The sequence below is a fragment of the Triturus cristatus genome, chromosome 7 (genome assembly GCF_964204655.1).
Source record: "Triturus cristatus chromosome 7, aTriCri1.1, whole genome shotgun sequence".
Classification (NCBI taxonomy): domain Eukaryota; kingdom Metazoa; phylum Chordata; class Amphibia; order Caudata; family Salamandridae; genus Triturus; species Triturus cristatus.
Window position 1 is genome coordinate 258,974,540 of NC_140590.1, and position 24,259 is coordinate 258,998,798.

The 24,259-nt window shown below is 45.8% G+C and overlaps 1 protein-coding gene across 1 annotated transcript in view; it reads left to right on the plus strand.

The window, feature by feature from the left end:
- The window catches only part of PRR12 (proline rich 12), a 638,795-nt gene that overhangs the window by 287,109 nt on the left and 327,427 nt on the right, over window positions 1-24,259 (plus strand). The window contains exon 5 of the mRNA XM_085616148.1: window positions 2,222-2,738. Within this exon, the coding sequence (XP_085472274.1) occupies window positions 2,222-2,738 (517 nt within the window). The remainder of the gene's footprint in view (window positions 1-2,221; window positions 2,739-24,259) is intronic.

Consider the following 24,259-nt stretch of genomic DNA (forward strand, 5'->3'; position numbering starts at 1 on the left):
AGACTAATTTCAATTAATAGCCCCAAAGCTTCTTTTCTAAATGATAACATGTTCCTCCGAAGAGCTTTAGATAACTCAAGGCCTCGCTGACCAACATCTTCATAAAACATTAAAGCCTTATTCTTCCTGGATTACCTCTTTATGTGTGCTCACAGACTGAACTGTACCACCAGTGTTCCACCAGTGTTAAGGAGCCATGCAGTCACAACATAGGACATTGCTTTAGGAAACTGCAGTCATGCCAGTGGCTTCGCTATAAAAGGGATGTTTTGTGAACAAAAACTGAGTGTAGGTTTATGTTCCATACATCATTATTAGCAGTGATTCAAGAGTGGTATAGCTGCAATATGAGGATTTCAGCAAGTTTGATAAAACAACATATTCTGAAATGTATTTTCTTACCTATATTTGTACCGGTGTGCGCACCACATATTATTTTTGGCATATGTATTGCTCCAAAAGTGAGGTGTGCAGGCACTGCATCACATTGTGACCCCCAAAGTTCAAAATCCTCTGGACAGACTTTGAAGTTAAAGACATTATAACTAGGTCGAGACAGTGAATTGTCTGACTGCTAGTACCCTCTGAAACAGTGACCACGCAGCGGTGCATTAAAGGTGTAGAAGTGTCTCTGTCCCAAGACGACTGAAACAATGACTGCGAAATGAGTGGCTTATGTTTGCGGACCTGGAGTTCTATGTACACCTGGCATGCGAGCATCTGGAGACAGGCACAGAAGCACCTGAATTAACCAAGATGCATGGAACAAAACAAGGCATGTGACGGGTAAGTAAGCATATAACGCCTGGTTTCTTAATGCAGTATGGATCTGCCTGATGACCACTGTACACACATTTGCAGGCTTGCTGGCAGACAAAGTTTTCATTTCTGTTTTTACTTACAGTAATTAATGTATTCTCTGAGCATTTCTGCCAAGCACTATCAATATCTAAGGCACTTAAAGAGGAGCCATTTGGCCGGGATCCCATTACAGCAGTGTCAAACTGATGACCAGTCATTTAGGAACCGGATTATTGTGTAACTATGTGTGCCTGTAAGTGTGGCATGAAAGAGGCAAGCTAGAATTACATTTCTCAGTTAAAATGGTCACTGAAATAATGATATGGGGATCTGCAGCACTGAATCTATAAATCAATCGGAGGTAAGCTGAAACAAGAAGCTGTCCTGAGTACCAGCATATCTTCATTCTCTTTCCGTACATATGGCACTGTTGCTTCTAGAGCAAAGGTCTCCAACTTTTTCTGTTGTCAGAGCTACTTGTGTTCAATGGAAATCATCCCGACCTACTTTATTAGTGATGTAATAGCGACCACCTTATCCAAGATTGTCAGCAAGAGGCAGATCAATGCATCCGGCAGTGTTGCCAGCAGTTAAGTAAGAAAAGCATGATTAATTTGGAATGCCTTTACATGAGTAATACATAACAGCCATAGCTGCAAGCCCCCTGGCATCAAGGTCATATGAGTAATAAGTCTCTCTAACGCCACACGATTTATTACTCAAATAACAGCTAAAAACACATTTTGGAAATGCAACCGTTTTTGGCTAGGAATCAGTTTGAGTTCGGAAAATACACACATTTCATCTCAAACATGCGATTTTTAATATATATATTTTTTTTTTCTTCAACCTAGCCAAAACTTCTGTCATCAGTAGGTTAGCTGAACACAGGAGAGCTACTTGTATTTAGCTGGAGAGCTACTGGTAGATCACAAGCTACTCGTAGACGCCAGTTCAATAGCCATGCATGCGGGGTACTTGTTGGCAATTACCATACTGAATCACTTACATGAAAATATTCGACATTTCAAAGGAACATAAGTACAATGATTTAAGAAAACAACTGGTGACATAGCCTCGGAAAGATGGTGGCGCTGCACATTTTTTTGAAATATGTGTAACCAAACATATTTTGCATGCAATTGTGGTGGTATATAATATGAGTGGATGCAGGCTCCTTGTTCTTGCTTCTAGGTTTTCCGCATTTCTCTGTGCAGATTGGTTTGCAAGCAAGTAGATTTACATTGTTTGAAGACAATATTTGTGAACAAATTTTAAAGCTAGTAGTAAATGTTTTAGTACTGCTCTACAGTGTTTTTGATGTTCAGAGGTCGTTTAGTGTACCAGATGGCATGGAGGATTTTCTGCTTTCTTTGTTGAGGCCCTTGCCTATAGCAATGTTTTCTTTGTTGGTTGCCAGATAAAGCTGCAGATACCCAAGGGGCATGATCCGGTGCAGATGGAGCTGGCAGAGATGCTGCCACCGCAGGAGAGCGGGCTAGACAACAGTCAGACACGTGAGAAGATCAAGCAGAAGATCAAGGAGGTGGAGGAGAAGCAGCCTGAAATGAAATCTGGTTTCATGGCCTCCTTCCTTGACTTCCTCAAGTCTGGCAAGAGGCAGCAATTACCGACAGCCAACACCAGTCCTTCCAAGACTAGACCCCCCTCCTCCGGTCCTCACTCTTATGGCATGTCTGCATCCCAGATGTTGTCTGGATCTCTGGACCCTACAGAAAATGATAGTCTAGTGATGAGCTGCACAAGTCCCTGCAAACGTCTCGATGATGAGTTGAAAAGGAACTTGGAGACCCTGCCTTCCTTTTCCTCCGATGAGGAGGATTCAGTCAGCAAGAACCAAGATCTCCAAAAGAGCATCTCTTCTGCCATTTCTGCTCTGTATGACCCTACTGATCGTAAGGAGGGAGACAGCACAGGTACGACAGCAGCACTGAACTGCATCTTTTTTTATTCTTACGTTTCTCTACTTAGACTTGTATTAAGGAGACTCCGAAATGCATTTTGTTGCAGTGATGTTGTGAATGCAAATATGCAGTTGCTTTGTTACAGACGTGGGGCTCGAGAAGAGGACTATTAGTTGAAGCAGGTTATCATTATTTCCGTTGTTGGGGCTGGAACAAGAAAAAAGGCAGATTTGTGTAAATAATCAAGAGAGAGCAAAGAGAAAAAAAACACCTGTCCTTCACTTAATGTGGGCTTATAACATGTGGTATTATAGATCATGTGCTGTGCCCTCTCCTGACATCTAGTGGTGAGTTTGGAATCATGCAACTTGTTTTTCTTAGTAGTTTTTCATTTAGTTCCGTACATGCTTAGAATGCAGTGTGGTAACGATCCCGGAAAAATCCCATAAACTTCATCTTATATTTTTTGTGCTATCTCTTTTACAGCTGAATCTCTGTGCTCTGTCAGGAAACTACGTACCGAGTCCTAGTTTTTTCGAATGGGCAGTCATAAAATCAGGCCCGGTTCTAGCGGGTGGGCCAGGCCCACCCAAACATGAGCCTGGCCCACCCAAACATGAACCGTTGCCCTCGCAGTGACGTCAGGAAGGACAACAGAAAATGGCCACTGAAATTTAAAATGTTCCTCTTAACGCTATTTTTCTAGGAGCTGCGTGATTGGGCCTGGGCTCTCTCTCACAGGCACCCCCAATCACGCATCTCCTTTTAGAAAGGTGGGTTGTGTCCCGCCCACTGGTGCAGGTACAGGGACATGGAATAGGAGAAATCCTCTTTCGTACCTGTAATCTGTGCGTACCGTCCTGCTGCGTGGATATATCCTTCTTTTCAGAGCTGGAGAAAAGGAGTTTGTTGATACTGATTCACCTTTCCAGACCCCTTCAGCTGTTTATCAGACCCGGCTGTGACAGAGTTTGAATGTAGCTGTGGCTATTGTTCTGTTTTTTTTAATTTGCACAGGCCTAGGTAGATACATACTTCGTTTATGCTTCGAGGATGTGTGTATATTAGTTAATGTTTTAAAAATCTGTTAGGACCCAGCAAGACACATACTTCGTGTATTCCGTGTGGCTATTCTGTTTTTTTAAATCTGCACAGGCCCAGGTAGATACATACTTCGTTTATGCTTCGAGGATGTGTGTATATTAGTTAATGTTTTAAAAATCTGTGAGGGCCCAGCAAGACACATACTTCGTGTATGCCATGTATATTTAATTTATATCATTGTATCGTTATCTTGACGGATGCAAGACACAACTACTAAAATGTCCAGATAACTCTGGCGATTAATGATCCTGCTGGAGAGCAATATTTTGTATGTTCGTAATTTTTAAATACAGATAAACTGTATTTTATGTGGATAGCTCAGTGGGTTACTTGCAGTACAGAAGTTACAATCCTAAAATTGGACAGTGACCTATGAACTGACATCAAAGAGCTGCATACAAACCTGAATGGTATAATTAGAACATATTTTTTTTCTGTTGCAATATGGTGAGAATTTTCCCAGTCTTTCATTACTCTAATGTTGCTATAAAGAGTTTGTTTTGTCAGATATACATTTTAATCAGTAAAGCCAACCCAGTAACCACTGAGGTGTGCTTTAAATCCTGCGTTTGTGCGTCTCCAGACCACACCCTCTTAAAACATACTGCCCACCAGTATGGATGACATGTGATTCCTACACCTTGTAATTCTCATTGGCTTATGTGACATTCCCCATAGGCTGATTTACATAGTTGTAGGATTCATTGTCTCTGCATAATGTGTGCATGATGTAAGTACTGTGACACCCTACACTATGAGTAGCGCTATACAACAAATTAATTCGAATATGAGAGAGGGGCTACAGAGAGATGAAGAACACTGTTGGAGGATGGCAGTGAGGGAATCTGAGAAGGAGCTCATTGGGGAGGGGCTACAGAGAGATGAATGAACCTGTTGGAGGGTGGCAATGAGGGAATCTGAGGAGGGGGTCAATAGGGGGGAGAGGCTATGGAGCGATGAGGGGCACTGGTGGAGGGTGGCAATGAGGGAATCCAATGAGGAGGTCATAGGTGGGCTACGGAAAGATGAAGTGCACTGTTGGAGGGTGGTATTGAGGGAGTCTGAGGAGGAGGTTAATAGGGGGAGAGGCTATGGAGCGATGAGGCACACTGGTGGAGCATGGCAATCAGGAAATCTGAGGAGGAGGTCAATATGGGCAGAGCCTATGGAGCGATGAGGGGCACTGGTGGAGGGTGGTAGTGAGGGAATCCGAGGAGGAGGTCATGGGGGCAGGGTGGGAGATACGGAGAGATGAGGGGCACTGCTGGAGGGTGGTAGTGAAGGTATCTACAGAGAAAGAGGTCAGTGGTGGGGCGCCAGTGTATAACTCTCCACATGCTCTGTATACACACACAAGCAATCCTTGTATCATAGTGACTGTTTGCAAGTAGATATGATGTAATCTATGGCTTGTAGACTACCTCCTGAAGCGACAAATTGGGCCGGTAGTGGCCCACCCAAATGCCCCCTTGGCCCACCCAAGCAAAAATTCCTGGAGCCGGGCCTGCATAAAATTAGCATTTGCATCTACGATAGAAAAGATCTGAAGGGGCGTTTACAGACATCCATCCTGAGGTTGCAAGTCAGATGTGAACGAGTCCGAGGGGCGTGGTGCATGGAAATAGTTCTTTAAAATGCTCTCTCTTATTAAACACATTTTTAGGTTCCGACTGTCATAAGATCTGCCATCTGCATCGTAGGATCTTCATAATATTCATAATATTTAGATTAATTCCCCGTTGCAGGCGTGAATTGTGGAATACCTAATTTTAATGAATTTTTCAATAAACTTAACACAGGGTGCAAGAAACCATATGTCTGTAAGATAAGCAGGACCCTTTTAAAACATACCCAAGGCAAACATTTTCCAAATGTAGACTGCCAGACTCCAGAAAACCATTTTCAAGATTGCATTGTAGCATCTAGGCTGCAAAAAGTTAAAACCCTTTCTAACATGTAGGAAACAGTGCAGCCTAATAGTCTTACATTGAAAACTATGAAAATATGTCCTGTTTCTTCATGGTTCCAGGAGCTTCCAGTAGCCAGGATGCATAATACTGACAAAAACCTGTCAAAGCTAGGTTTTCTGTCCAGCTCGTGAAAGAAAGATCCGAGAGCATGAGAGGCTTCACTCTATCTTTTCACTGAAATTTCAGTCAAAAGGTCATCTTTTTCATTTTCACTTCAATTTTTAGAATACTTTGAGAAAAAAATTTTTTCTCCTTGTAATAGGTAATTTTTTCCCTGATTCTTACAAGAATTTTCTGTCAGAAATGCCTCACTTTTTGTTAAAGTCCCTCCTGTGGGAGGAAGGAGGCAGTATCAAATCTTTCCTATCAATACATTCTGTCTGTTCTACATTAACACTGCGCTCTCTGAGATTTGCATTTCTACAGTGCTTATTGACGTCAGCCAAATTGAAGTGAGAGGTGCTTGACTTCATCAGTATCTCAAAAAGACCATGGCCTAAAAAAAAGCGATTCACAACCAACTTTTACTTCATGCTTTGTTTTCTCACCAGATCCAGCTTCCCTTCCTCCTTGTCCTCTGAGGGCCATATTCCTTTTCAGGATCCACTACAGATGCCTTTACTTCTCCTAGTTTACTTTCTCCAAAAATAGTGTCTAAGCCCACCTTCATGTCACCTGTAAGGAAGTTTAAATTGTCTACCCGCCACTAAGGTTGCTAGCATCTCCTAGGGGTAGACATTCCACATCTCCTCATACCCCAGAGTGACATAAGAGACAAAGCTCTCCTTTGAGATCCAGATCATCCTATTCAGACGTTCTGAATCGTAGGATTGTCACTGACATTCATGAATTTAGAACAGTCCCGCCTACATGTGTGTCAAGAATTCCTGTCATGCGAGGGGAGGAAAACGGTAACCAGCGAAAACGGACTACATCTCCCAGGATGCTTAGCGGTTGAGAGGTTATGTAAACAGGAGAGCTGTTACATAACTCAAGGAAAACACGCCCTTATGTAAACAGGAGAGCTGTTACATAACTCAAGGACAACACGCCCTTATGTAAACAGGAGAGCTGTTACATAACTCAAGGAAAACACGCCCTTATGTAAACAGGAGAGCTGTTACATAACTCAAGGAAAACACGCCCTTATGTAAACAGGAGAGCTGTTACAAAACTCAAGGACAACACGCCCTATAAAGGGAGGAACCGGGAGGTACAACGCTGTCGGATATTGTGTTTACACCGACGTACCTGCTTAGTGAAGAGCAGTGTTCCGGAGTGGTGCTCCAGTAAGGCAAGAACGGAGGTAGGTCGAGTCGTTACTCCCTGGGCCGTGTCTTGCCCCATCGTCACCTGTGAAGGACCCGGAAGCTCTACCGGATAACCATTGAGCTTCGCTTTTTGACTCGGCTGAGTCAAAGCGCAGTGGCGCTTTTGCTGGTTGGAGTCGTAACTCCCAGCCCGACCAGAGATACAGGGACTGCCAGCTGTAACGCACACCAGGAGGTGTTTGCCGCGTTACAGACTCGGAAGTCCACAGGATCGATCGAGCGGCTGCTCTCGGTTCAGTCTTCTTTGCTTGTGATTGGGGTATCGGTGACGCATCACCAGGAGGTGACTCCGCGTCCCGGTGCAGTCTGAGGAAGAGGTTGAGCGGCTGCTCCCTTCAGGTAGAGACCCCGGCTGGGTGTTTCCCTGACTCCTCGATTCTCCCCAACACTCTTCGTGCCCCTCACAGCCTACCGATTGGCATTGTCGGCCATTTCATTTCTGCCCTCTGTTGGCATACGCCGGGATCGGCGTATATGCAGAGGACGGTTAGGACCATCCGTGCTGTGGGCTGGTAACGTACTTAGCCTGGAGGATTCCAGTGACTATAACCTTTGTTTATTCCTTGTATTATTTTTGCCTTCATTAAAATAACTAAACCTTCACAAGTGGTTGCGTTCTCATTATCGTGTCTGTTAAACGATCCTGAGACGTTCAGGGCGTTACAATGTGGGGACCCCGAACCAATCCATTATATATATATATTCTTCTGACGTTGGAGGTAGTCACCTTAGTGGTGAACAATCTGGTTACACCTTCATAAGTCTGTGACAGTCCAGCTTTAACTGCATTTTATCTGCAGAAAACTACAGTAGTAAAGTTATGATGCTAAACCACATTGCAGCATTTAAAGTAGAAGTGTGCCATATAACAAAAAAAAAATAGCTTAAAACCTTGCGGGAATTTCAGTTAAAAATGAGAGGAAAGATTCATGCCAGGTCAGAAGTGCATTTGATGCACACAATATACATTGTTGCTTTAAGCGCACCAGCAGCTCTGTTTACCATCCACATGCACTGTACTGACAGTTTGCCTATCACGTGTCGCTTTATGCTCGCCGACTCCCCGGTCCATTTCAGCAATTTCTATGCTGGTTGAGTGGAGGGAGAATAACGAGCTCAACACTTCCTGGTTGGGACATTCTTGGGCGGCCATCTTGGCAGGGTGACGCTCCAGCTTTTCTGTTGGTCGAATCTACTTCAGGGCGGAATGGCGCTAATGCGCAGTGGACACGCGCAGCGGGCGTGCCGCTGGCGCGCCAAAGGCATGCCTGTCTGAGCCCATCCACGCCCGTCTGGGCCCAGGGGCCACAACCCCTGGCAATTTTTCTGGAAATTGCCTAATTTACAACTCCTAACTCCTTGCTCGAGCTAAGAGGAGATACTAACTCCAACGGTCTACATTCTCTGAACATTGCTAATAACCCCTCCGACTGTCTACACTGTAATTTTAAGCTTATGCCTCAAAATTATTATAGGCCCCATTCCAGCAAACCACTAAAGATGTTTCTTTTAAATTGCAGATCGCTTCCTAAACATTCTGTTGAATTAGCGTTACTAATAGATGAGCTTGAGCCAGATGCTCTTTTTCTAACAGAGACCTGGCTCCAGATTGAAACTGACCCTGCCATTATTCAAACCCTCCCCCAGGGTTATTCAATGCTTGGAGCCAATCGCACGACTGGCAGAGGCGGAGGCCTGGCTATTATATTCAAAGATACCTTAACTTGTCGAACAACACTAAATACGTTATCAGATTGTGAGAGCATGGCCTTCTCCCTAGAATTTTCACCAACGAGCACCTTCTCCGGTTTGCTGATTTATCGCCCCCCCCCCCTCCCCTCCCCCCCCCCCCCCCCGGGAGCCTTAGGGCAATTTATTCCTAATCTCTCCACCTTAGTCGCCAATATAGCACTGGTTTCAACTAATTTTACGGTGCTTGGCGACTTTAATATTCATCTAGATGACCCCTCCAACCATGTAACCAGTGAACTATTATCGAGTCTTTTGGCGATCCAACTCAAACAAAAAGGATTCGCCTCTACACATGTCAAGGGCCATCTTCTTGACCATGTGTTCAGCAACCTGCACAACCTAGTCGTAGGTACCCCTACTCCACTACCCTGGACGGATCACTTTTTGATCCCTCTAAGTTGGGAATACTTTGTGCCGTCGCTCCCCCAGAGAGCAATACCGATCTTGGAGAGGAATGGTCTAGGCTCTCTTCCAATCGTTGGACCATAGCTCTCGAAAATACAAGACCGCTTAGAGACCCTAATCCCAATATGGCTAGCAGTAACTTCAATGAGTGGATCCAAAGTTCCCTTGACCTAGTTCTCCCCAAGGTACCCTCTTACAAAAAAAACAGACAAAAAAACAGCTCCATGGTTTTGCCCCAAACTGAGGGACTTAAAGCAATCATGTCGAAGACTGGAAAGAAGTTGGAGACCGAACTTCTCAGGGACAAGGAAAGCAGAATATAGGAAAGCAATCAGGCTATATAAATCAGAAATCAAAACTGCTCAAACCACATTCTATGAAGAGAAAATAAGTACTGCCGCAAATTAATCCAAGGAGATTTTTCCTATTGCTAAATCACTTGTCACCCTACCCCAAAAACCCTTGATAACAGAAGGAGCACGATGCAATAATCCATCAAAAGATCCAAAACATCTATATGTCCTTCCCTGCCACAACACTTGAGCGTATAGTGACCGGAACAAGAAGCTCTAACTCTATCTCCAAAGGCTCGTTAGAGCAATTTCCCCCCCTAGATGGTGACTCACTGGACCGGATCATCTCTAGAGTAATCTCAGGCTCTCTGTCGGACCCTGCTCTCCCGCAACACCTTACCTTAGTCATTAATTCCATACGCCCGGTTATCCTTGATATTCTGAATTCCTCCATCACTTCCGGTATGGTACCCACAGCATGGAAATGCGCAATGGTTAGGGCCCTCTTGAAGAAACCCAGTCTGGACCAATCCAATCTGGCCAACTATCGCCCAATTTACCTCCTCCCTTGGCTGAGTAAGCTGATTGAGAAACACATCAACATTACACTGGTTGATTATTTGGAATCCAACAACCTGTTGCATGATTCTTAAACTAGCTTTCGTCCTCAGCATGGGACTGAAACGACCCTATTAGCAGTAACAGAGGAGGCAAGAAGGCTACTGGACCAAGGGGGAACAGCAGCAACCATCCTCCTGAACCTCAGTGCCGTGTTTGACACTGTTAATCATAACATCTTGGCCCATCGACTTAAAAGCATGGGAGTGTCAGGCACGGCACTGACTTGGTTCCAGTCCTTCCTCAGTAACCGCTTCTTCCAAGTCTTTGAGGGAGATGTGGTCTCCTCTTGATTGCCTCTTAGCTGTGGGGTTCCTCAGGGCTCTGCTCTGAGCCCCACGCTTTTTAATATCCACATGAGTCCCCTGGCGGAGATTGTCCATCCATTCGGCATTAAGATCATCACCTACGCAGACGACACTCAGTTAGTGGTAGCATTAAATCACTCTGAGGGGTCGTCTAGCACCCTAGGCCCTTGCCTAGAGGCGGTGGCTGAGTGGATGAAACTCTCCTGCCTTAAGCTTAACGGGGACAAAACGAAGATTGTTTCTGGGCAACCCTTCGTCTTCCATCCCTGCTCTCCTGTGGCCGGTATGCCTGGGTCCCGCTCCACCTCAGAAGGCACAGATCAAGAGCCTTGGCATGTGGCTTGACAGCTCCCTCAATTTTAACCATCAGGCCACAAAGCTCTCAGCCACTTGTTATGGACTGATGAGAATGCTGCGGAAAATCAGCCCCCTCCTCCCCTTCCAGGCGAGAAGAATTATGGTACAGGCCCTTATACTCTCTCGCCTTCACTATGGGAATGCCCTATATCTTGGAGCTCCTCAATTTACCATCCACAAATTGCAATTAATTCAGAATTGCGCAGCTCGCCTGCTCCTTCAGATTCCACGGAGGCGATCTGCTAAACCAGCACTGAGGAGCCTTCACTGGCTCCCCATTCCGGCCAGGATACAGTTTAAAGTCATGTGCCTGGCTCATAGAGCCATTTGTAAGACTGGTTCGGCTATTACCCATTCCCTGGTCACCCCCTATCTCCCTCACAGAACCCTGCGTTCCAGTTCGTTATGTCTGCCCCCCCCCCCCCCCCCCCCAGAAAATACGAATATCCAGATGGGGTGGACGCTCCTTTTCGTTTAACGCAGCAAAGATCTGGAACACTTTCCCCCTCATTCTACGAAAGGATAATAATCTCCTGGCCTTTCAGAAGCTCTTGAAAACTCACCTTTTTAAGACATTCCCTTAACATCACGGCCTTCTGCTTTTTCTGCTCTTCTATCAAATAGCGCTGGGAGGCCTCAGGGTAGCCATGCGCTATACAAGTATAATTTCATTCATTCAATTTCATTCATTCATTCAGAGCTGCAGAGAAGAGAAAAAAATACCTGAAAATAGAGGGTACTCCCTCTACTGCTCTAGCATCCTCCCATGATCCAGGGATAGGAGACAAAAAAACATCATCAATATTTCCAAACACTTCCGTGATTCACAGAAGCATCAGTCCATGTCAGGACCTTCGGTACTGACATGCTCGCTCCTGAAAGGCTCTACGGCATCTTCAAGTCTTGTCAGTGCCATTACCAATATTGCCGACTCCATCAACGGCAATCTCACCACTGTCTGCGTCAACTCCTGCAGCTAAACATGCCATGACTCCAGCACTTAGCAGACCAGCGTTGACAGTCAACATCAGTGACGCCCAAATGCCACCATTTGTCGTTGAAACACTCTGCTGCACCATCAAAGACGTAAAAAGGGTACTACATCTTGACTTCAAGAAGGTCACTGTCCCCTTCGATGCCGTGACAGTCGTTGTCAAGGCATTCAATGTAAAGACATTCGACGTCTAGACATTTGGAAGCAGCAATACAATCACATTCTTCAGGAGATAATGTTGACTGCACAGAAGAGCCTGTTATTCCAAAAACGCCAAGGATGCTCATTTCAGCAGAAGATCAGTTACAGGTTCCTCTACAGCCTTTAAGTTTACCACCTTCTAATGTACGAATACACCCTCAAGGAGGTCTTGTACCATTGACTCATTCATCTCCACAACTTCCAGCGCTGCCTTTGGATTCAACCCCAACAGAACCAACACCTCCTCCTCCACCGACTCCTCACCGACATCAAAGGAAATGAAGATCTTCACTACCTTCTACAAGACCATCTTCATATGGCACAGACACATCATAAAAAATTATGTCTTCTCCGTCCTCTCTGTGTGCCTCTCCAGTTGATATTTTAATATTCCAAGACATAAGTGGGTTAGCAACATTGAACATTCATATGGAAGTCATAGATACAACAGTCTCAATCATCATGGAGACGATGCAGCTTGCAAAACAGACACTTCTGCTAGTGCCAGTATTTACAGAATTGGCAGAAGAAGCATTCCTCACTCCAGCCACTTTGAAGTCAGCAACTTCAAGACTTCCAAAGAAAAATAAGACAGCAGAACATGATCTAATTTTTCTAAAGCATGAACCTAAACCAGATTTGATTATTATACAGAGCGCCTACATCATAAAGTTTAAATCGACATTATCCCTAATTTCTGCAAAAAAGGGCTCTTCAACATTGGGTACCCCAGCTCAAATAGGAGATTTCACCACTACTCCAAAAACGAGCAATAGAACTGGTCCCTCCTTCACAACGAGGGAAAGGTGTATATATTCAAGATATTTTTTAAGTACCTTTGAAAGGCCGCAAAAAAGACCAAAATTGGATCTAAGGCAAGCCAACAAAAACATCAAATATTTACCCTTCATCTAATCTATGCCCAACTAATGAAAGGAGACTGGATGTGCGCTGTAGATTTTAAATGCTTATTTTCAATTTGCAGTGAGACACAAAAAATGTCTCAGATTTCTGATCAACAAAACCCATTATCGATACAAGATATTACCTTTACACCTCAAATATGCCCCAAGAACATTCTCAAAATCCAGAACAGTGATGGCAGCTTTCCTTCCAGGAAAAGATCTTTGTATAACCATACCTAAACAACTGGTTAATAAAGGCACGCACAGCATTACAAGCCCAGCACGTTTCCCACTACACTGTAGTATTAGACCACATCTCCAGTTCAAAGTGCTAACTTATCTAGGAGCAACTCTCAATATCATAACAAGTGTTTCCTTGAAAGGAAAGAGTCTCTTAAATTTTTCACAAATGTCTCCAGTTACTACATACTGCTAATCCAACATTAAGAAGAGTATCCTCTCTCCAAGGCTCCATAGCCTCTTGCAGTTTTTCTAGTACTCAATGCTCTTTTATACATGAAACCTGTTTGGAAGACCAATTGAATAAAAGATCAAGGAAATTCAGAAGACCAAACATATTGACTCCACAAGCTGAACAGTTAGTACAGCAGTGGCTAAGCAAATCCAACCTACTCACTACCCATTGGAATTCCTTTTCATCAAGATTATCCAACTCCGACTATTGTGGCAGATTTGTCCTTCTCTGGCTGGGGAACTAACTTGGAAGTTCTTACCATGCAAGGGTAATGGTCTCTACAACAACAGCTTTACCATACCAGTGTTCTCGAACTGAAAGCAATCCCCCTTGCTCTCAGAGCTTTCATTAGTTCAAACAGAGTTCTAGTTGAAACAGTAAATGCCACAACAATGTATTTTTTATTTGAACAAACAAGGCAGATAACTCTGTCATTGGAAGCTCATGCAATTCGGCATTGGCTCTTGGTGAGAAGTCTATCTACCACGTAATATATTTACCAGGTCTTCAAAATCAACAAGAAGACATCCTCAGCCGACAGTTTCACGAAAAACATGAATGGGAACTCTACAACTACTTTTTGCAATCTATTTTCCTAAATTGAGGTTTTCCAGAAATGGTTCTGTTTGCAAATGAACAAACCGCAAAATGTCAAAACTACAGGTCCAGAGTGTGGGATCCACAAACAATTGGAAATGCTCTGTTTGATGAACTGGTTCAACTCATTTCTTTGCACCTGTTCTCCAGTACCACTTATACCAACATTATTCATCCAATTCAAACGATCCCTCTTTACCATGTTTGTCATAGCTCCAGAGTGCCCAAGTCTGTGGTAGTTTCCAGAATGTATTCACCCATTACTAAAACCTCACAGGAAGCCACCACGCAAATACAACCTTCTATCCAGAATGACAGGCCAAATCTTCCATCCCAACATACAATCCTTGAATTTGCCAGCGTGGCTCCTGAGGTCACACAATATGGACTCTTGAATTTACCACGAGACTGCATGAAAATACTCAACGAAGCTAAAAGATAGTCTACCAGAAGTTCATATTTAAATAGAAGAAATCTGTATTTTGGTTCATGAACAAAAGATACAAGGGAAGAGGTGTGGCGCCGCGGCCAGGGCGACTGACGCTGGACGCTGGGGATCACGATTCGATTTCAGGCTCTGGCAGCAGGGGTCTGCCCAGCACCATGCGACTCTGGGCAATAGCTCGCTTAATCTTCTCAACGGCCCCCAGCGCCGAGATACCCCTTCGGGGGTGATTTGTGCGCTATAAAAGTACTGGATTTACAATCCATTATCTTGCCAGGAAGATATCCTCCTCCCATATCTACTGTATTTGGCAAAATCAAAGCTGTATTTTTCTTCTATCACAGTGCTCCTGGCAGCTGTAACCGCTTACCGTAAAGAACCAACTTAAAGATCGTTCTACACTATCACTGACATTAAAGATTTTTTAGAAGGATTAATTTAAAAAAGCCTTCTCCCCCATCAAAGTTGAATTTGATTCTCTCTAAACTCATTGCTCCTCCTTCTGAACCTATTAAAAAAGCCCCAGTGCAGTATTTTTCGTGGAAAGTTTTTTTCTTAGTTGCAATAATATCCACAAGAAAATTCGGTTAGTTACAGGCCCCATCACCCAATGGGCATTATTATGTTTTTCATTATAACACAGTATTTTTAAGAACGCAATCTTCGTTTCTTCCCAAATTCCTTTCAGATTTTCAAATAAATCTTTCCCCAGTAATTTTTCCAATTCTGTTCCACCAGCCGAGATATTACTTCACTCTTTAGATTTGAAAAGAGTTATGAAATTAATTTAGACAAAAACTAATCAATTTGAAAAACTAACCATTTTTGGCATTAAATATGGTCTTTTCCGGACAGGGTTAGCTTCATCTAAACAAATAATAGAACAATGGATTATATCATGTATAACATGCAGCTATATGTAAGTAAATAAAGGTTTACCTGCTAACCCAAAGCACATTTCACTAAAAGTAAAGCAGTATCTGTCATTTTGGTCAAGAATGTTCCTCTTTCAAAAATACGTAAAGCAGCAACTTGGAAATCCTTGCATTCACTAAACATTACTGTCTACATAAGGATATCAAGCAAATACTTTAGGGGGTCAAGCAACTTTAAGAAATGCATTTAATTAGCCAACCCTAAGATTTTTCCTTTGCATTTTGATAGATATATATATATTACTGCATAATAGGTAATCTCACTGAAGTCATAAACAACCCTCCCTTTTCCCCGGCTGTCAATGTATGGGTGTAGCTAATTAACGTTTGACCTGACAGGCATCTGTCTCTACATTTTTCTCTGCAGGTACAGCAGGGTAATTATTTCTTTATTATATGGCACATTTTTGCACTAAATACTGTAGTGTGGTTTCGTATCATAAGTATATTATTGTAGTTTTCTGTAGATCAAATGCAGTTAAAGCTGGCCTGTCACAGAATCATGGAGATGTCATCAGACTGTTTATCACTGAGGTGCCCACTATTATTGTCAAACGCATATATAGATAAAAGTGTACCTGGGTCCCTACATTCATGACTTGAGCTACCTACAATGCAGAACTAGAATAAAAAGTAACATTTTCAGACTCACTCGTCTTACACACCAACTTCTTCAGTGGTCTTGCCCTCTTGCGTCTCAGCTGTTTTTCTTTTTTATTTCTTTATTTGCATTTTCTGTTATATTCAAGCAGATTAACTGCAGGGTTCGAGGCATGTGGGCTGCTGAATTCATATCTGTGCATAGATCGCCGCCTAGTGTTGGGTCCGGATGTTTGCACGTTGTTGTCCTGGAAGAGTCTTCGAAGTATCCTTGGATAGGTGACTCCTCCCCTGGACTACAGTGCGCATGGGCATCCTCTCCATCCTCAGATTGTTTTTTTCCGCCATTGGGTTCGGATGTGCTATCTTAGCTCAAGTTAGGAAAAACTTTTGTCGAGGCCACAAGGCCTTTAGTTCGCGTCGGTACTGTTTATCGATCGGGTTTCGATACTATCTGTTAGTTTACTGACTTTCAGCACCGACTTTCTTCGCATTTACCTGTCCATCGACTACTTCGACGATGGAATCGAGGACGCCATTCAAAAGGTGTCCGGTATGTAATGCGAAGTACCCACACATCGACGTCCATCCGGTGTGCAACAAATGCCTTTCGCCGGATCACGACGAATCGACATGCATGGCCTGTGCCCGATTCCGTTCCAAGAAGACTCTGCGGAATCGTCGAGCGGCGAGGCTCGAGGCGCAGCACACGACGTCGAAGAAGTAGAAGTCTTACCCTCCGGTCCCGTTTCCGACCACGACCCCGGATCGGACGAGGCCGAAGAGTCACTCTTCCACAGAGGTGAAGACGACACCGAGGTAGGAGACGACGAGGAGGCCTTAGGGGCCGAAGAGAGTAGCGCCGATGATGAACAAGGCCTACCTGTTCAAACCGAAAACTCACCAGTGCCACAGACTATGGCTCCGGTCGAGGGATCGCCTTCGGGCCTTACCCGAGACCTATCACACAGTCCTTCGGCCCCGCCCTCGGACGTTCAGCGGCAGCCATTACCGCTTAAATCAGCTGGTTTCCCTTCCACGAAACCGAAACCGAAAGCTGCTCAAGCTCCTACGAAACCGAAACTGAAAGTGGCGCAAGTCGGATCGAAGCCTTCAACATCTTCGACGCCAGCGCACCGTGTCGGCACCGACCGCACCAAGAGAGACTTCGGTGCCGAACTCGAAAGGGGCGACGTGGGAGTCGACAAACGGAAGAAGGTCATCGGCGCCGACAAACCTGCTCGGTTACCGGCTTCGACGCCGCCGACACCGAGGGCCGTACCGCCTGCTACGCCTCGCATCACTCCCTCGACGACACCAAAACCTCACGTGTCGAAGACGTCGACGGTGGTCTCCGCACCTCGACTCGATGCACCACTGGCGCCGAAGATATCTACAGCCGCGACCCAGACCGGGGCCACGTCCTCTAAGGCGCCCCGAGTACGACCTGGTGCACAGCCAGGCTGCAAAACCACGGCTGCCCTCCAAGACCCGTCGGGTTCCGGTTCGATCGGGGCTCCAGCGGTTTCGTCGGCGCCGACCAACATTACCTTCGGCTTGCCTCCATCCACAATTCCGAAGGTGTTTCAACTCAGGACACGGGTCACCAAGACTACGGTTACACCTGTTGAGACGCCTCCGTCACACGTCATCGACGCCAACACTGGCAGGATGATTCTCCACGACCGAAGGATAACTTCGGAACCGCCATTGGAACCTTTCAGGATCCCGCTAAAGAGGAAGCTGCCGGTGGACTCAGAACCTCTCCTGTATGAACCTTTCCATTCACCCTACCAGGATCCACACCGGGCCTCCCCCACACGCTCCGACACGGATGCGTTGGGGGACTACATGGATGAACAAGTCCCCTACCATGTGGACACGGACCCTGATGACCAGCAGGACCCTGACCAAACTTGGGGCGACCCTGCAGACCCCAGTGCACCTCTGGATGCACAGGACCCACAGCTATATGGGGCAAAAACATCACCCACAGAGGATACTGCAGCGTTCAACGCTCTGATTGAACGTGCGGCAAGCAACCACAATGTGCAGCTTCACTCTGATATCATCGAAGATGACTTTCTAATGGACACCTTTGCATCCTCAGAAAGACATGTAAAAACTCTGCCAATGTTGAAGGGGGTCCTCAAGCCAGCCACTGACATTTTCAAGGAACCCACCAGGGCACGAGTGATAAACCCCAGGATCGACAAAAAATACAGATCAGCACCTGGGGATCCTACTTACATCAGAGGCCAATTACCACTCGACTCCATCGTTGTGGCGAATGCCCGCAAGAGGGCACACTCGCAGACAACGGGTGACGCTCCTCCCCCGGACAAAGAGTCCAAGGTGCTAGAGACCTCCGGCAAGCGAGTTGCCGCACAAGCTGCAAACATATGGCGCATAGCTAACACTCAAGCGCTCCTCGCTCGCTACGATAGAGCGCACTATGACACGCTGGAACAACTTCTTCAACACCTCCCTGACCCCTACAAAGAAGGTGCAGAAATCCTTATCGGAGAGGGACAGCTACTCACAAATGCTGCCATCAAATGTGCACTAGACGCCGCAGACACGGCTGCCAGAGCCATCAACACTAGCGTCATCCTACGATGTCACGCCTGGCTACGTATCTCAGGATTCAAGCCTGAGGTACAAAACAATATACTTAACCAGCCCGTCAACCCCGACTATTTGTTCGGGCCTGAGGTTGACACCACCCTCGAGAAGATAAAAAAAGACACGGACACTGCAAAGTCCATGGGCGCCCTACAAACTCAGTCCTTTCGGAGCGGCTCCTTTCGTCGCCCCGGAAACAAGGGAGCAGGCAGAGGACAGGGGTCACAACAAACATATAACAAGGGCAATACGCAGACCACCTACGATAAGAACACCCGAGGTGGCTATCGTGGCTCCAGTACCAAGGGCAGAGGACGTGGCTACGGCAACACCAGGTCCTCCCCCAAGAACAAGCAGTGACGCCCTCTCCCTTCCTCCCGACCACATAACACCTGTCGGGGGAAGGCTACAACGGTTCCTGTCCATGTGGAACTCCATCACCACGGACAGGTGGGTCAAAGATATTATAAAATACGGTTACTGTCTGGAGTTGACCTCCACTCCACCCACAATACCACCAAGAAACCGTCCTATGTCCTCAGAGCACTTAACGCTCTTACAGCAAGAGGTAGAAAGTATGCTTCTAAAAGGCGCTATCGAGGTCGTACCCATCCACGAGCAGGGCACGGGGGTTTACTCCCTCTACTTCTTAATCCCAAAAAAGGACGGGTCGCTCAGGCCTATATTAGACCTGAGACCCCTGAACCAGTACATTCTTTCAGAGCACTTTCACATGCTCACTCTACAGCAAGTCCTTCCGCTTCTCAAGCAGGGAGACTTCCTAGCATCACTGGACCTCAAGGATGCGTATTTTCACATACCCATCCACCCCTCACACAAAAGGTACCTCAGGTTCACTGTTCAGGGGCAGCACTATCAGTTCAAAGTCCTTCCCTTCGGCGTGACAACAGCGCCCAGGGTTTTCACGAAGTGCCTAGCTACGGCGGCAGCACATTTACGGAGACAGCACATACACGTCTACCCCTACCTAGACGACTGGCTCGTTCAAGCGAGGTCAGCCCAGCAATGTGCAAGCCACGTGTCCCGTACCATTCACCTTCTTCACAGTCTGGGATTCTCACTAAATTACCCAAAGTCCCATCTCCAGCCCGCACACGTACAACAGTACCTAGGTGCGACTATAGACACTCTGGCGGCCACAGCTCAGCCAAATTTAGTGAGGATCAACAGCATACAACTGCTGATCTCCAAGTTCAAACCCAATCACTCACTTCCAGCGCGAGTGTTTATGCAGTTGATAGGCATGATGGCCTCCTGCATCTTCATAGTCCCGCACGCGAGGTTACATATGCGCCCACTTCAGGAGTGCCTAGCACGTCAGTGGAATCAGGCTCAAGGACAGTTGAAAGACCTAGTGTTGGTGAGCGGTCGGGCGTACAACTCTCTGCATTGGTGGAATCCACAAAACCTTTGCAAGGGCCGACCGTTCCAAGAGCCTGTCCCACAGATAGTACTGACAGCGGACGCGTCTCTCCAGGGTTGGGGAGCTCATGTACTCCACTACACAGTGCAGGGACTATGGACGACACAACAGAAGAAGATGCACATCAACCTTCTGGAACTGATGGCAATCTTCCTGGCCATGAAGGCTTTCAAAGTACACCTGTGCAACAAGGTCGTGTTGATCCGGACGGACAACATGACCGCAATGTGCTACATACAGAAGCAGGGAGGAACACACTCTCCACAGTTGTCTCATCTGGCTCAGAGCATGTGGAAGTGGGCCATTCAGAGGAACATGTTTCTCATGGCAGAACACCTCCCTGGCAAGGACAACCAGATGGCGGATCTGCTCAGCAGACACAGCCACCAGATGCACGAGTGGGAGTTACACCCATCGGTACTCAAACCGTACTTCCAGCAGTGGGGTCACCCAGAGATAGACCTATTCGCGACAAGCGAAAACGCAAAATGCCAAAGCTTCGCCGCCAGATTCCCACATCCGCAGTCGCAGGGCAATGCGATATGGATGAACTGGTCCGGCACATTTGCGTACGCTTTTCCCCCAGCACCGTTGATACCGCTGGTGGCTCGCAAACTCCGACAACACTCCCTGACACTCGTCCTAGTTGCTCCCACGTGGGCACGCCAGCCGTGGTACACCACCTTCCTCGAACTTTCCGTGGTGCCGCATCAAAGGCTGCGGATCAAACCCGCGCATTTGACGCAGAACCATGGAGAGGTTCAGCACCCAGATCCGCAACAGCTGAACCTGGCGATCTGGCTCCTGAAGTCCTATCTCAACCTGCCACCTGACTGTATGGACATCATCAAGGAGGCCAGGAGACCCACTACCAGAGCTTGCTATGCAGCCAAATGGAAACGGTTCGTCATTTATTGCGGTAATAATGACGTTAACCCGCTGGACGCATCCATCCAAAACATCATCTGTTACCTCTTACACCTATACCGATGCAATCTGGCGTACACCTCTATACGTGTCCATTTGACCGCAATCTCAGCCTATCTGCAAACCAGGCAGCACCTCTCTCTATTCAGAGTACCTGCCATCAAAGCATTCTTGGAAGGGCTCAAACGAGTCATTCCACCTAGTCACCCACCGGCTCCAATGTGGAACCTCAACTTGGTCCTCACACACCTGATGGGTCCACCTTTTGAACCTCTACACTCATGCGAGATTCAATTCCTTACCTGGAAAGTGGCCTTCCTTGTAGCGATCACTTCCCTACGAAGAGTTAGTGAACTCCAGGCACTAACCGTTCAAGAGCCATTTATACAGGTTCACGCCAACAGGGTCGTGCTACGTACCAACCCCAAATTCATGCCCAAAGTAATATCGCAGTTCCACATGAATCAAACTATTGAACTGCCCGTTTTCTTCCAAAACCCACAAACTGTTGCAGAAAGGGCACTACATACACTAGATGTACGGAGGGCCCTCATGTACTACATCGACAGGACTAAACCCTTCAGGAAGACAAAACAACTGTTCGTTGCCTTTGCCCCACAACACAAAGGTAACGCCATCTCCAAAGCAGGGATAGCCAGATGGATAGTTAAGTGTATTCAAATCTGTTATCAAAAGGCAAAACGCACATTAACTATTCCACCACGAGCCCACTCAACACGCAAGTTGGGGGCTTCCATGGCCTTCCTAGGAAATATTCCCCTGCATGATATATGCAGAGCAGCCACATGGTCCACTACACACACATTTACAAAACACTATTGCGTAGATGTGCAGTCAAAACAGCAGGCAGCTGTAGGACAGGCTGTTCTCAAAACACTTTTTCAGACCGCTGCAGCTGGCACGGGTAGCCGCCGCCAATAGAGGGCACTGCTATGTATTCTATGCACAGATATGAATTCAGCAGCCCACATGCCTCGAACTGAATATGCTACTTACCAGTATGCATCTGTTCTTGGCATGTAGGGCTGCTGACATTCATATCGCCCTCCCTCCTCCCCGGCGCCTGTCGCAGCTGCAGCTCTCAGAATTACTGCAAGCATGGTCATCATTTTCTGTATCTACTCCATCACTGCCACAATGGCGAAAAACAATCTGAGGATGGAGAGGATGCCCATGCGCACTGTAGTCCAGGGGAGGAGTCACCTATCCAAGGATACTTCGAAGACTCTTCCAGGACAACAACGTGCAAACATCCGGACCCAACACTAGGCGGCGATCTATGCACAGATATGAATGTCAGCAGCCCTACATGCCAAGAACAGATGCATACTGGTAAGTAGCATATTCAATATTCTGTACACATTGAGTTTAAATGTTTGCCATGTATCTGTTACATTTTGCAGCATAAGTTTGACATATCTAACATACTGCTGTTACGGAGCACCTCTCGATTATCTGAGGTACCGTGATTAGATGTAAAGGGAGAATAGAAAAAGAAATACAGAGATATACGTTATTGATACATCATATCTTGCGTCTCATCTGTTGGCACCATTATAACATGATGTTCTTGCAAGAGGGTCCTCAAAACAGAACATCCTGTTGGAGGCTTGCAACTAGTGGTGTTTTTCATTTTAGAGACATTGCAACCAAGAGCTGCTTTGAAACCATCTTTACTTTGGTAGCAGGGTTTGTGGGTGCCTTGCACAGGAGAAGCTACTCCAGCAACAATGAAGGCTGCAACACAATTTCTCTTTAAAGCAATACATGCCACCACAACAGGATTCAGAGGTCCTCTAATCAGGCACAAACCCAGACTCTGGATTTGTTACCTTACATCAGAGAGACACCGTCACGCCTCCGTACTGGAGACAACAACTGTTACTAATCTTATAGGCAGGTGTCATAGAGAGATTCGGGAGGGAATGAGGTCCTTCTTCGATGACTAGCTTAGACATCAGCAGCAAGATAGCCTCAAAATGTTCAACAAGGGTTCCTTGGTTTCAAATTAAGTAATGAAGCTGTGGTGGATCCAGCTGACCTAGCTGTGAAGGGATACTGCCATGGGGTGTCTCTACACCGTATTTTGCAGCAAGCTGATGACGAAATGGTAAACATTCAAAGTAAGGTGGAGACCTTGAAGCAGTTAGCCTAGAGGACCGTAACAAGTTATACAAACAACAATACAAATCCGGGGAGAGAAGGTACTTTCCATTGATGGTTATTTCCTCTTGATTAGCTTTATCAGCTGCAACACCAACAGCAGCAAGGCCAGAGCTAAGGGTAACAACGAAAGTCATCCAAGCCAAAATTCACTCGGCCTAAAGAATCCAATTCTAAAAGAAAGCATTCCTTAGGAAAAAAAGTAACGTTTCCTACTCCCTTGGGGTGACAGTAACTATTTCAGGAAGAGTGGAAATGCATCACAGTGGAATGGATTTTAAAATACTGTGTGTCATTGATACTCTCTATGGTTCAATGCTCCACCACTGCTGGCTAATCCAAACCCAACATCGAAGAAACAGGTTCCCATCTTGCGGAACAAAACATTTGTCCTTTTAAGAAAATGTGGAATGGAGCAGGTACTATCTCATCAAAAAGGTCAAGGAGTTTACTTCGGGTGCACCCTGAATTTAAAAGAAAGGCCCAAAGGATGAATACAGACCATTTCCAAATCTTCTGTTCACAAACAAATTCATCAAGAAAGAACAATTTTGAATGCTTGCTTTGCACCAGATCTATCTTTGTATGAAACTACTTTGGTTGATATGTCCAGTAGATCTGCAAGCTACGTATTTCCACATCCCTATAGCAGGACATTACAAAAAGTGATATTTGCAGTAGGTAGCAAACATTTTCAATACCAGTCCTGCAGTCCACCTAAACTCAGCAGCACACATGTTCTCCAAATGCATAGTATTAATAGCAGCTCACCATCTAAAGAAAGGAATCTTCACCTGCCCTTACCTGTTTGACTGGCTAATTAAAGTAAACAGTCAGTCGAAGGTGGAACAGGCTTTCAAGACAACTTTCAAGTGGCTTCACGAATTAGGTCTCTAAGTCAACCTTCAGAAATCCTTCTAGCTAAGAGAAACAGATATGGTAGAAGGAAAAATGTATCTTTCAGAGAAGAGTCATGTTATCTATGAGAGGCAAGCGTCATCTCCAGTGGAATACTAGCAACATAGCGGTCAGCATATCTTTTCACTTCTTGCCTCTATGGTTT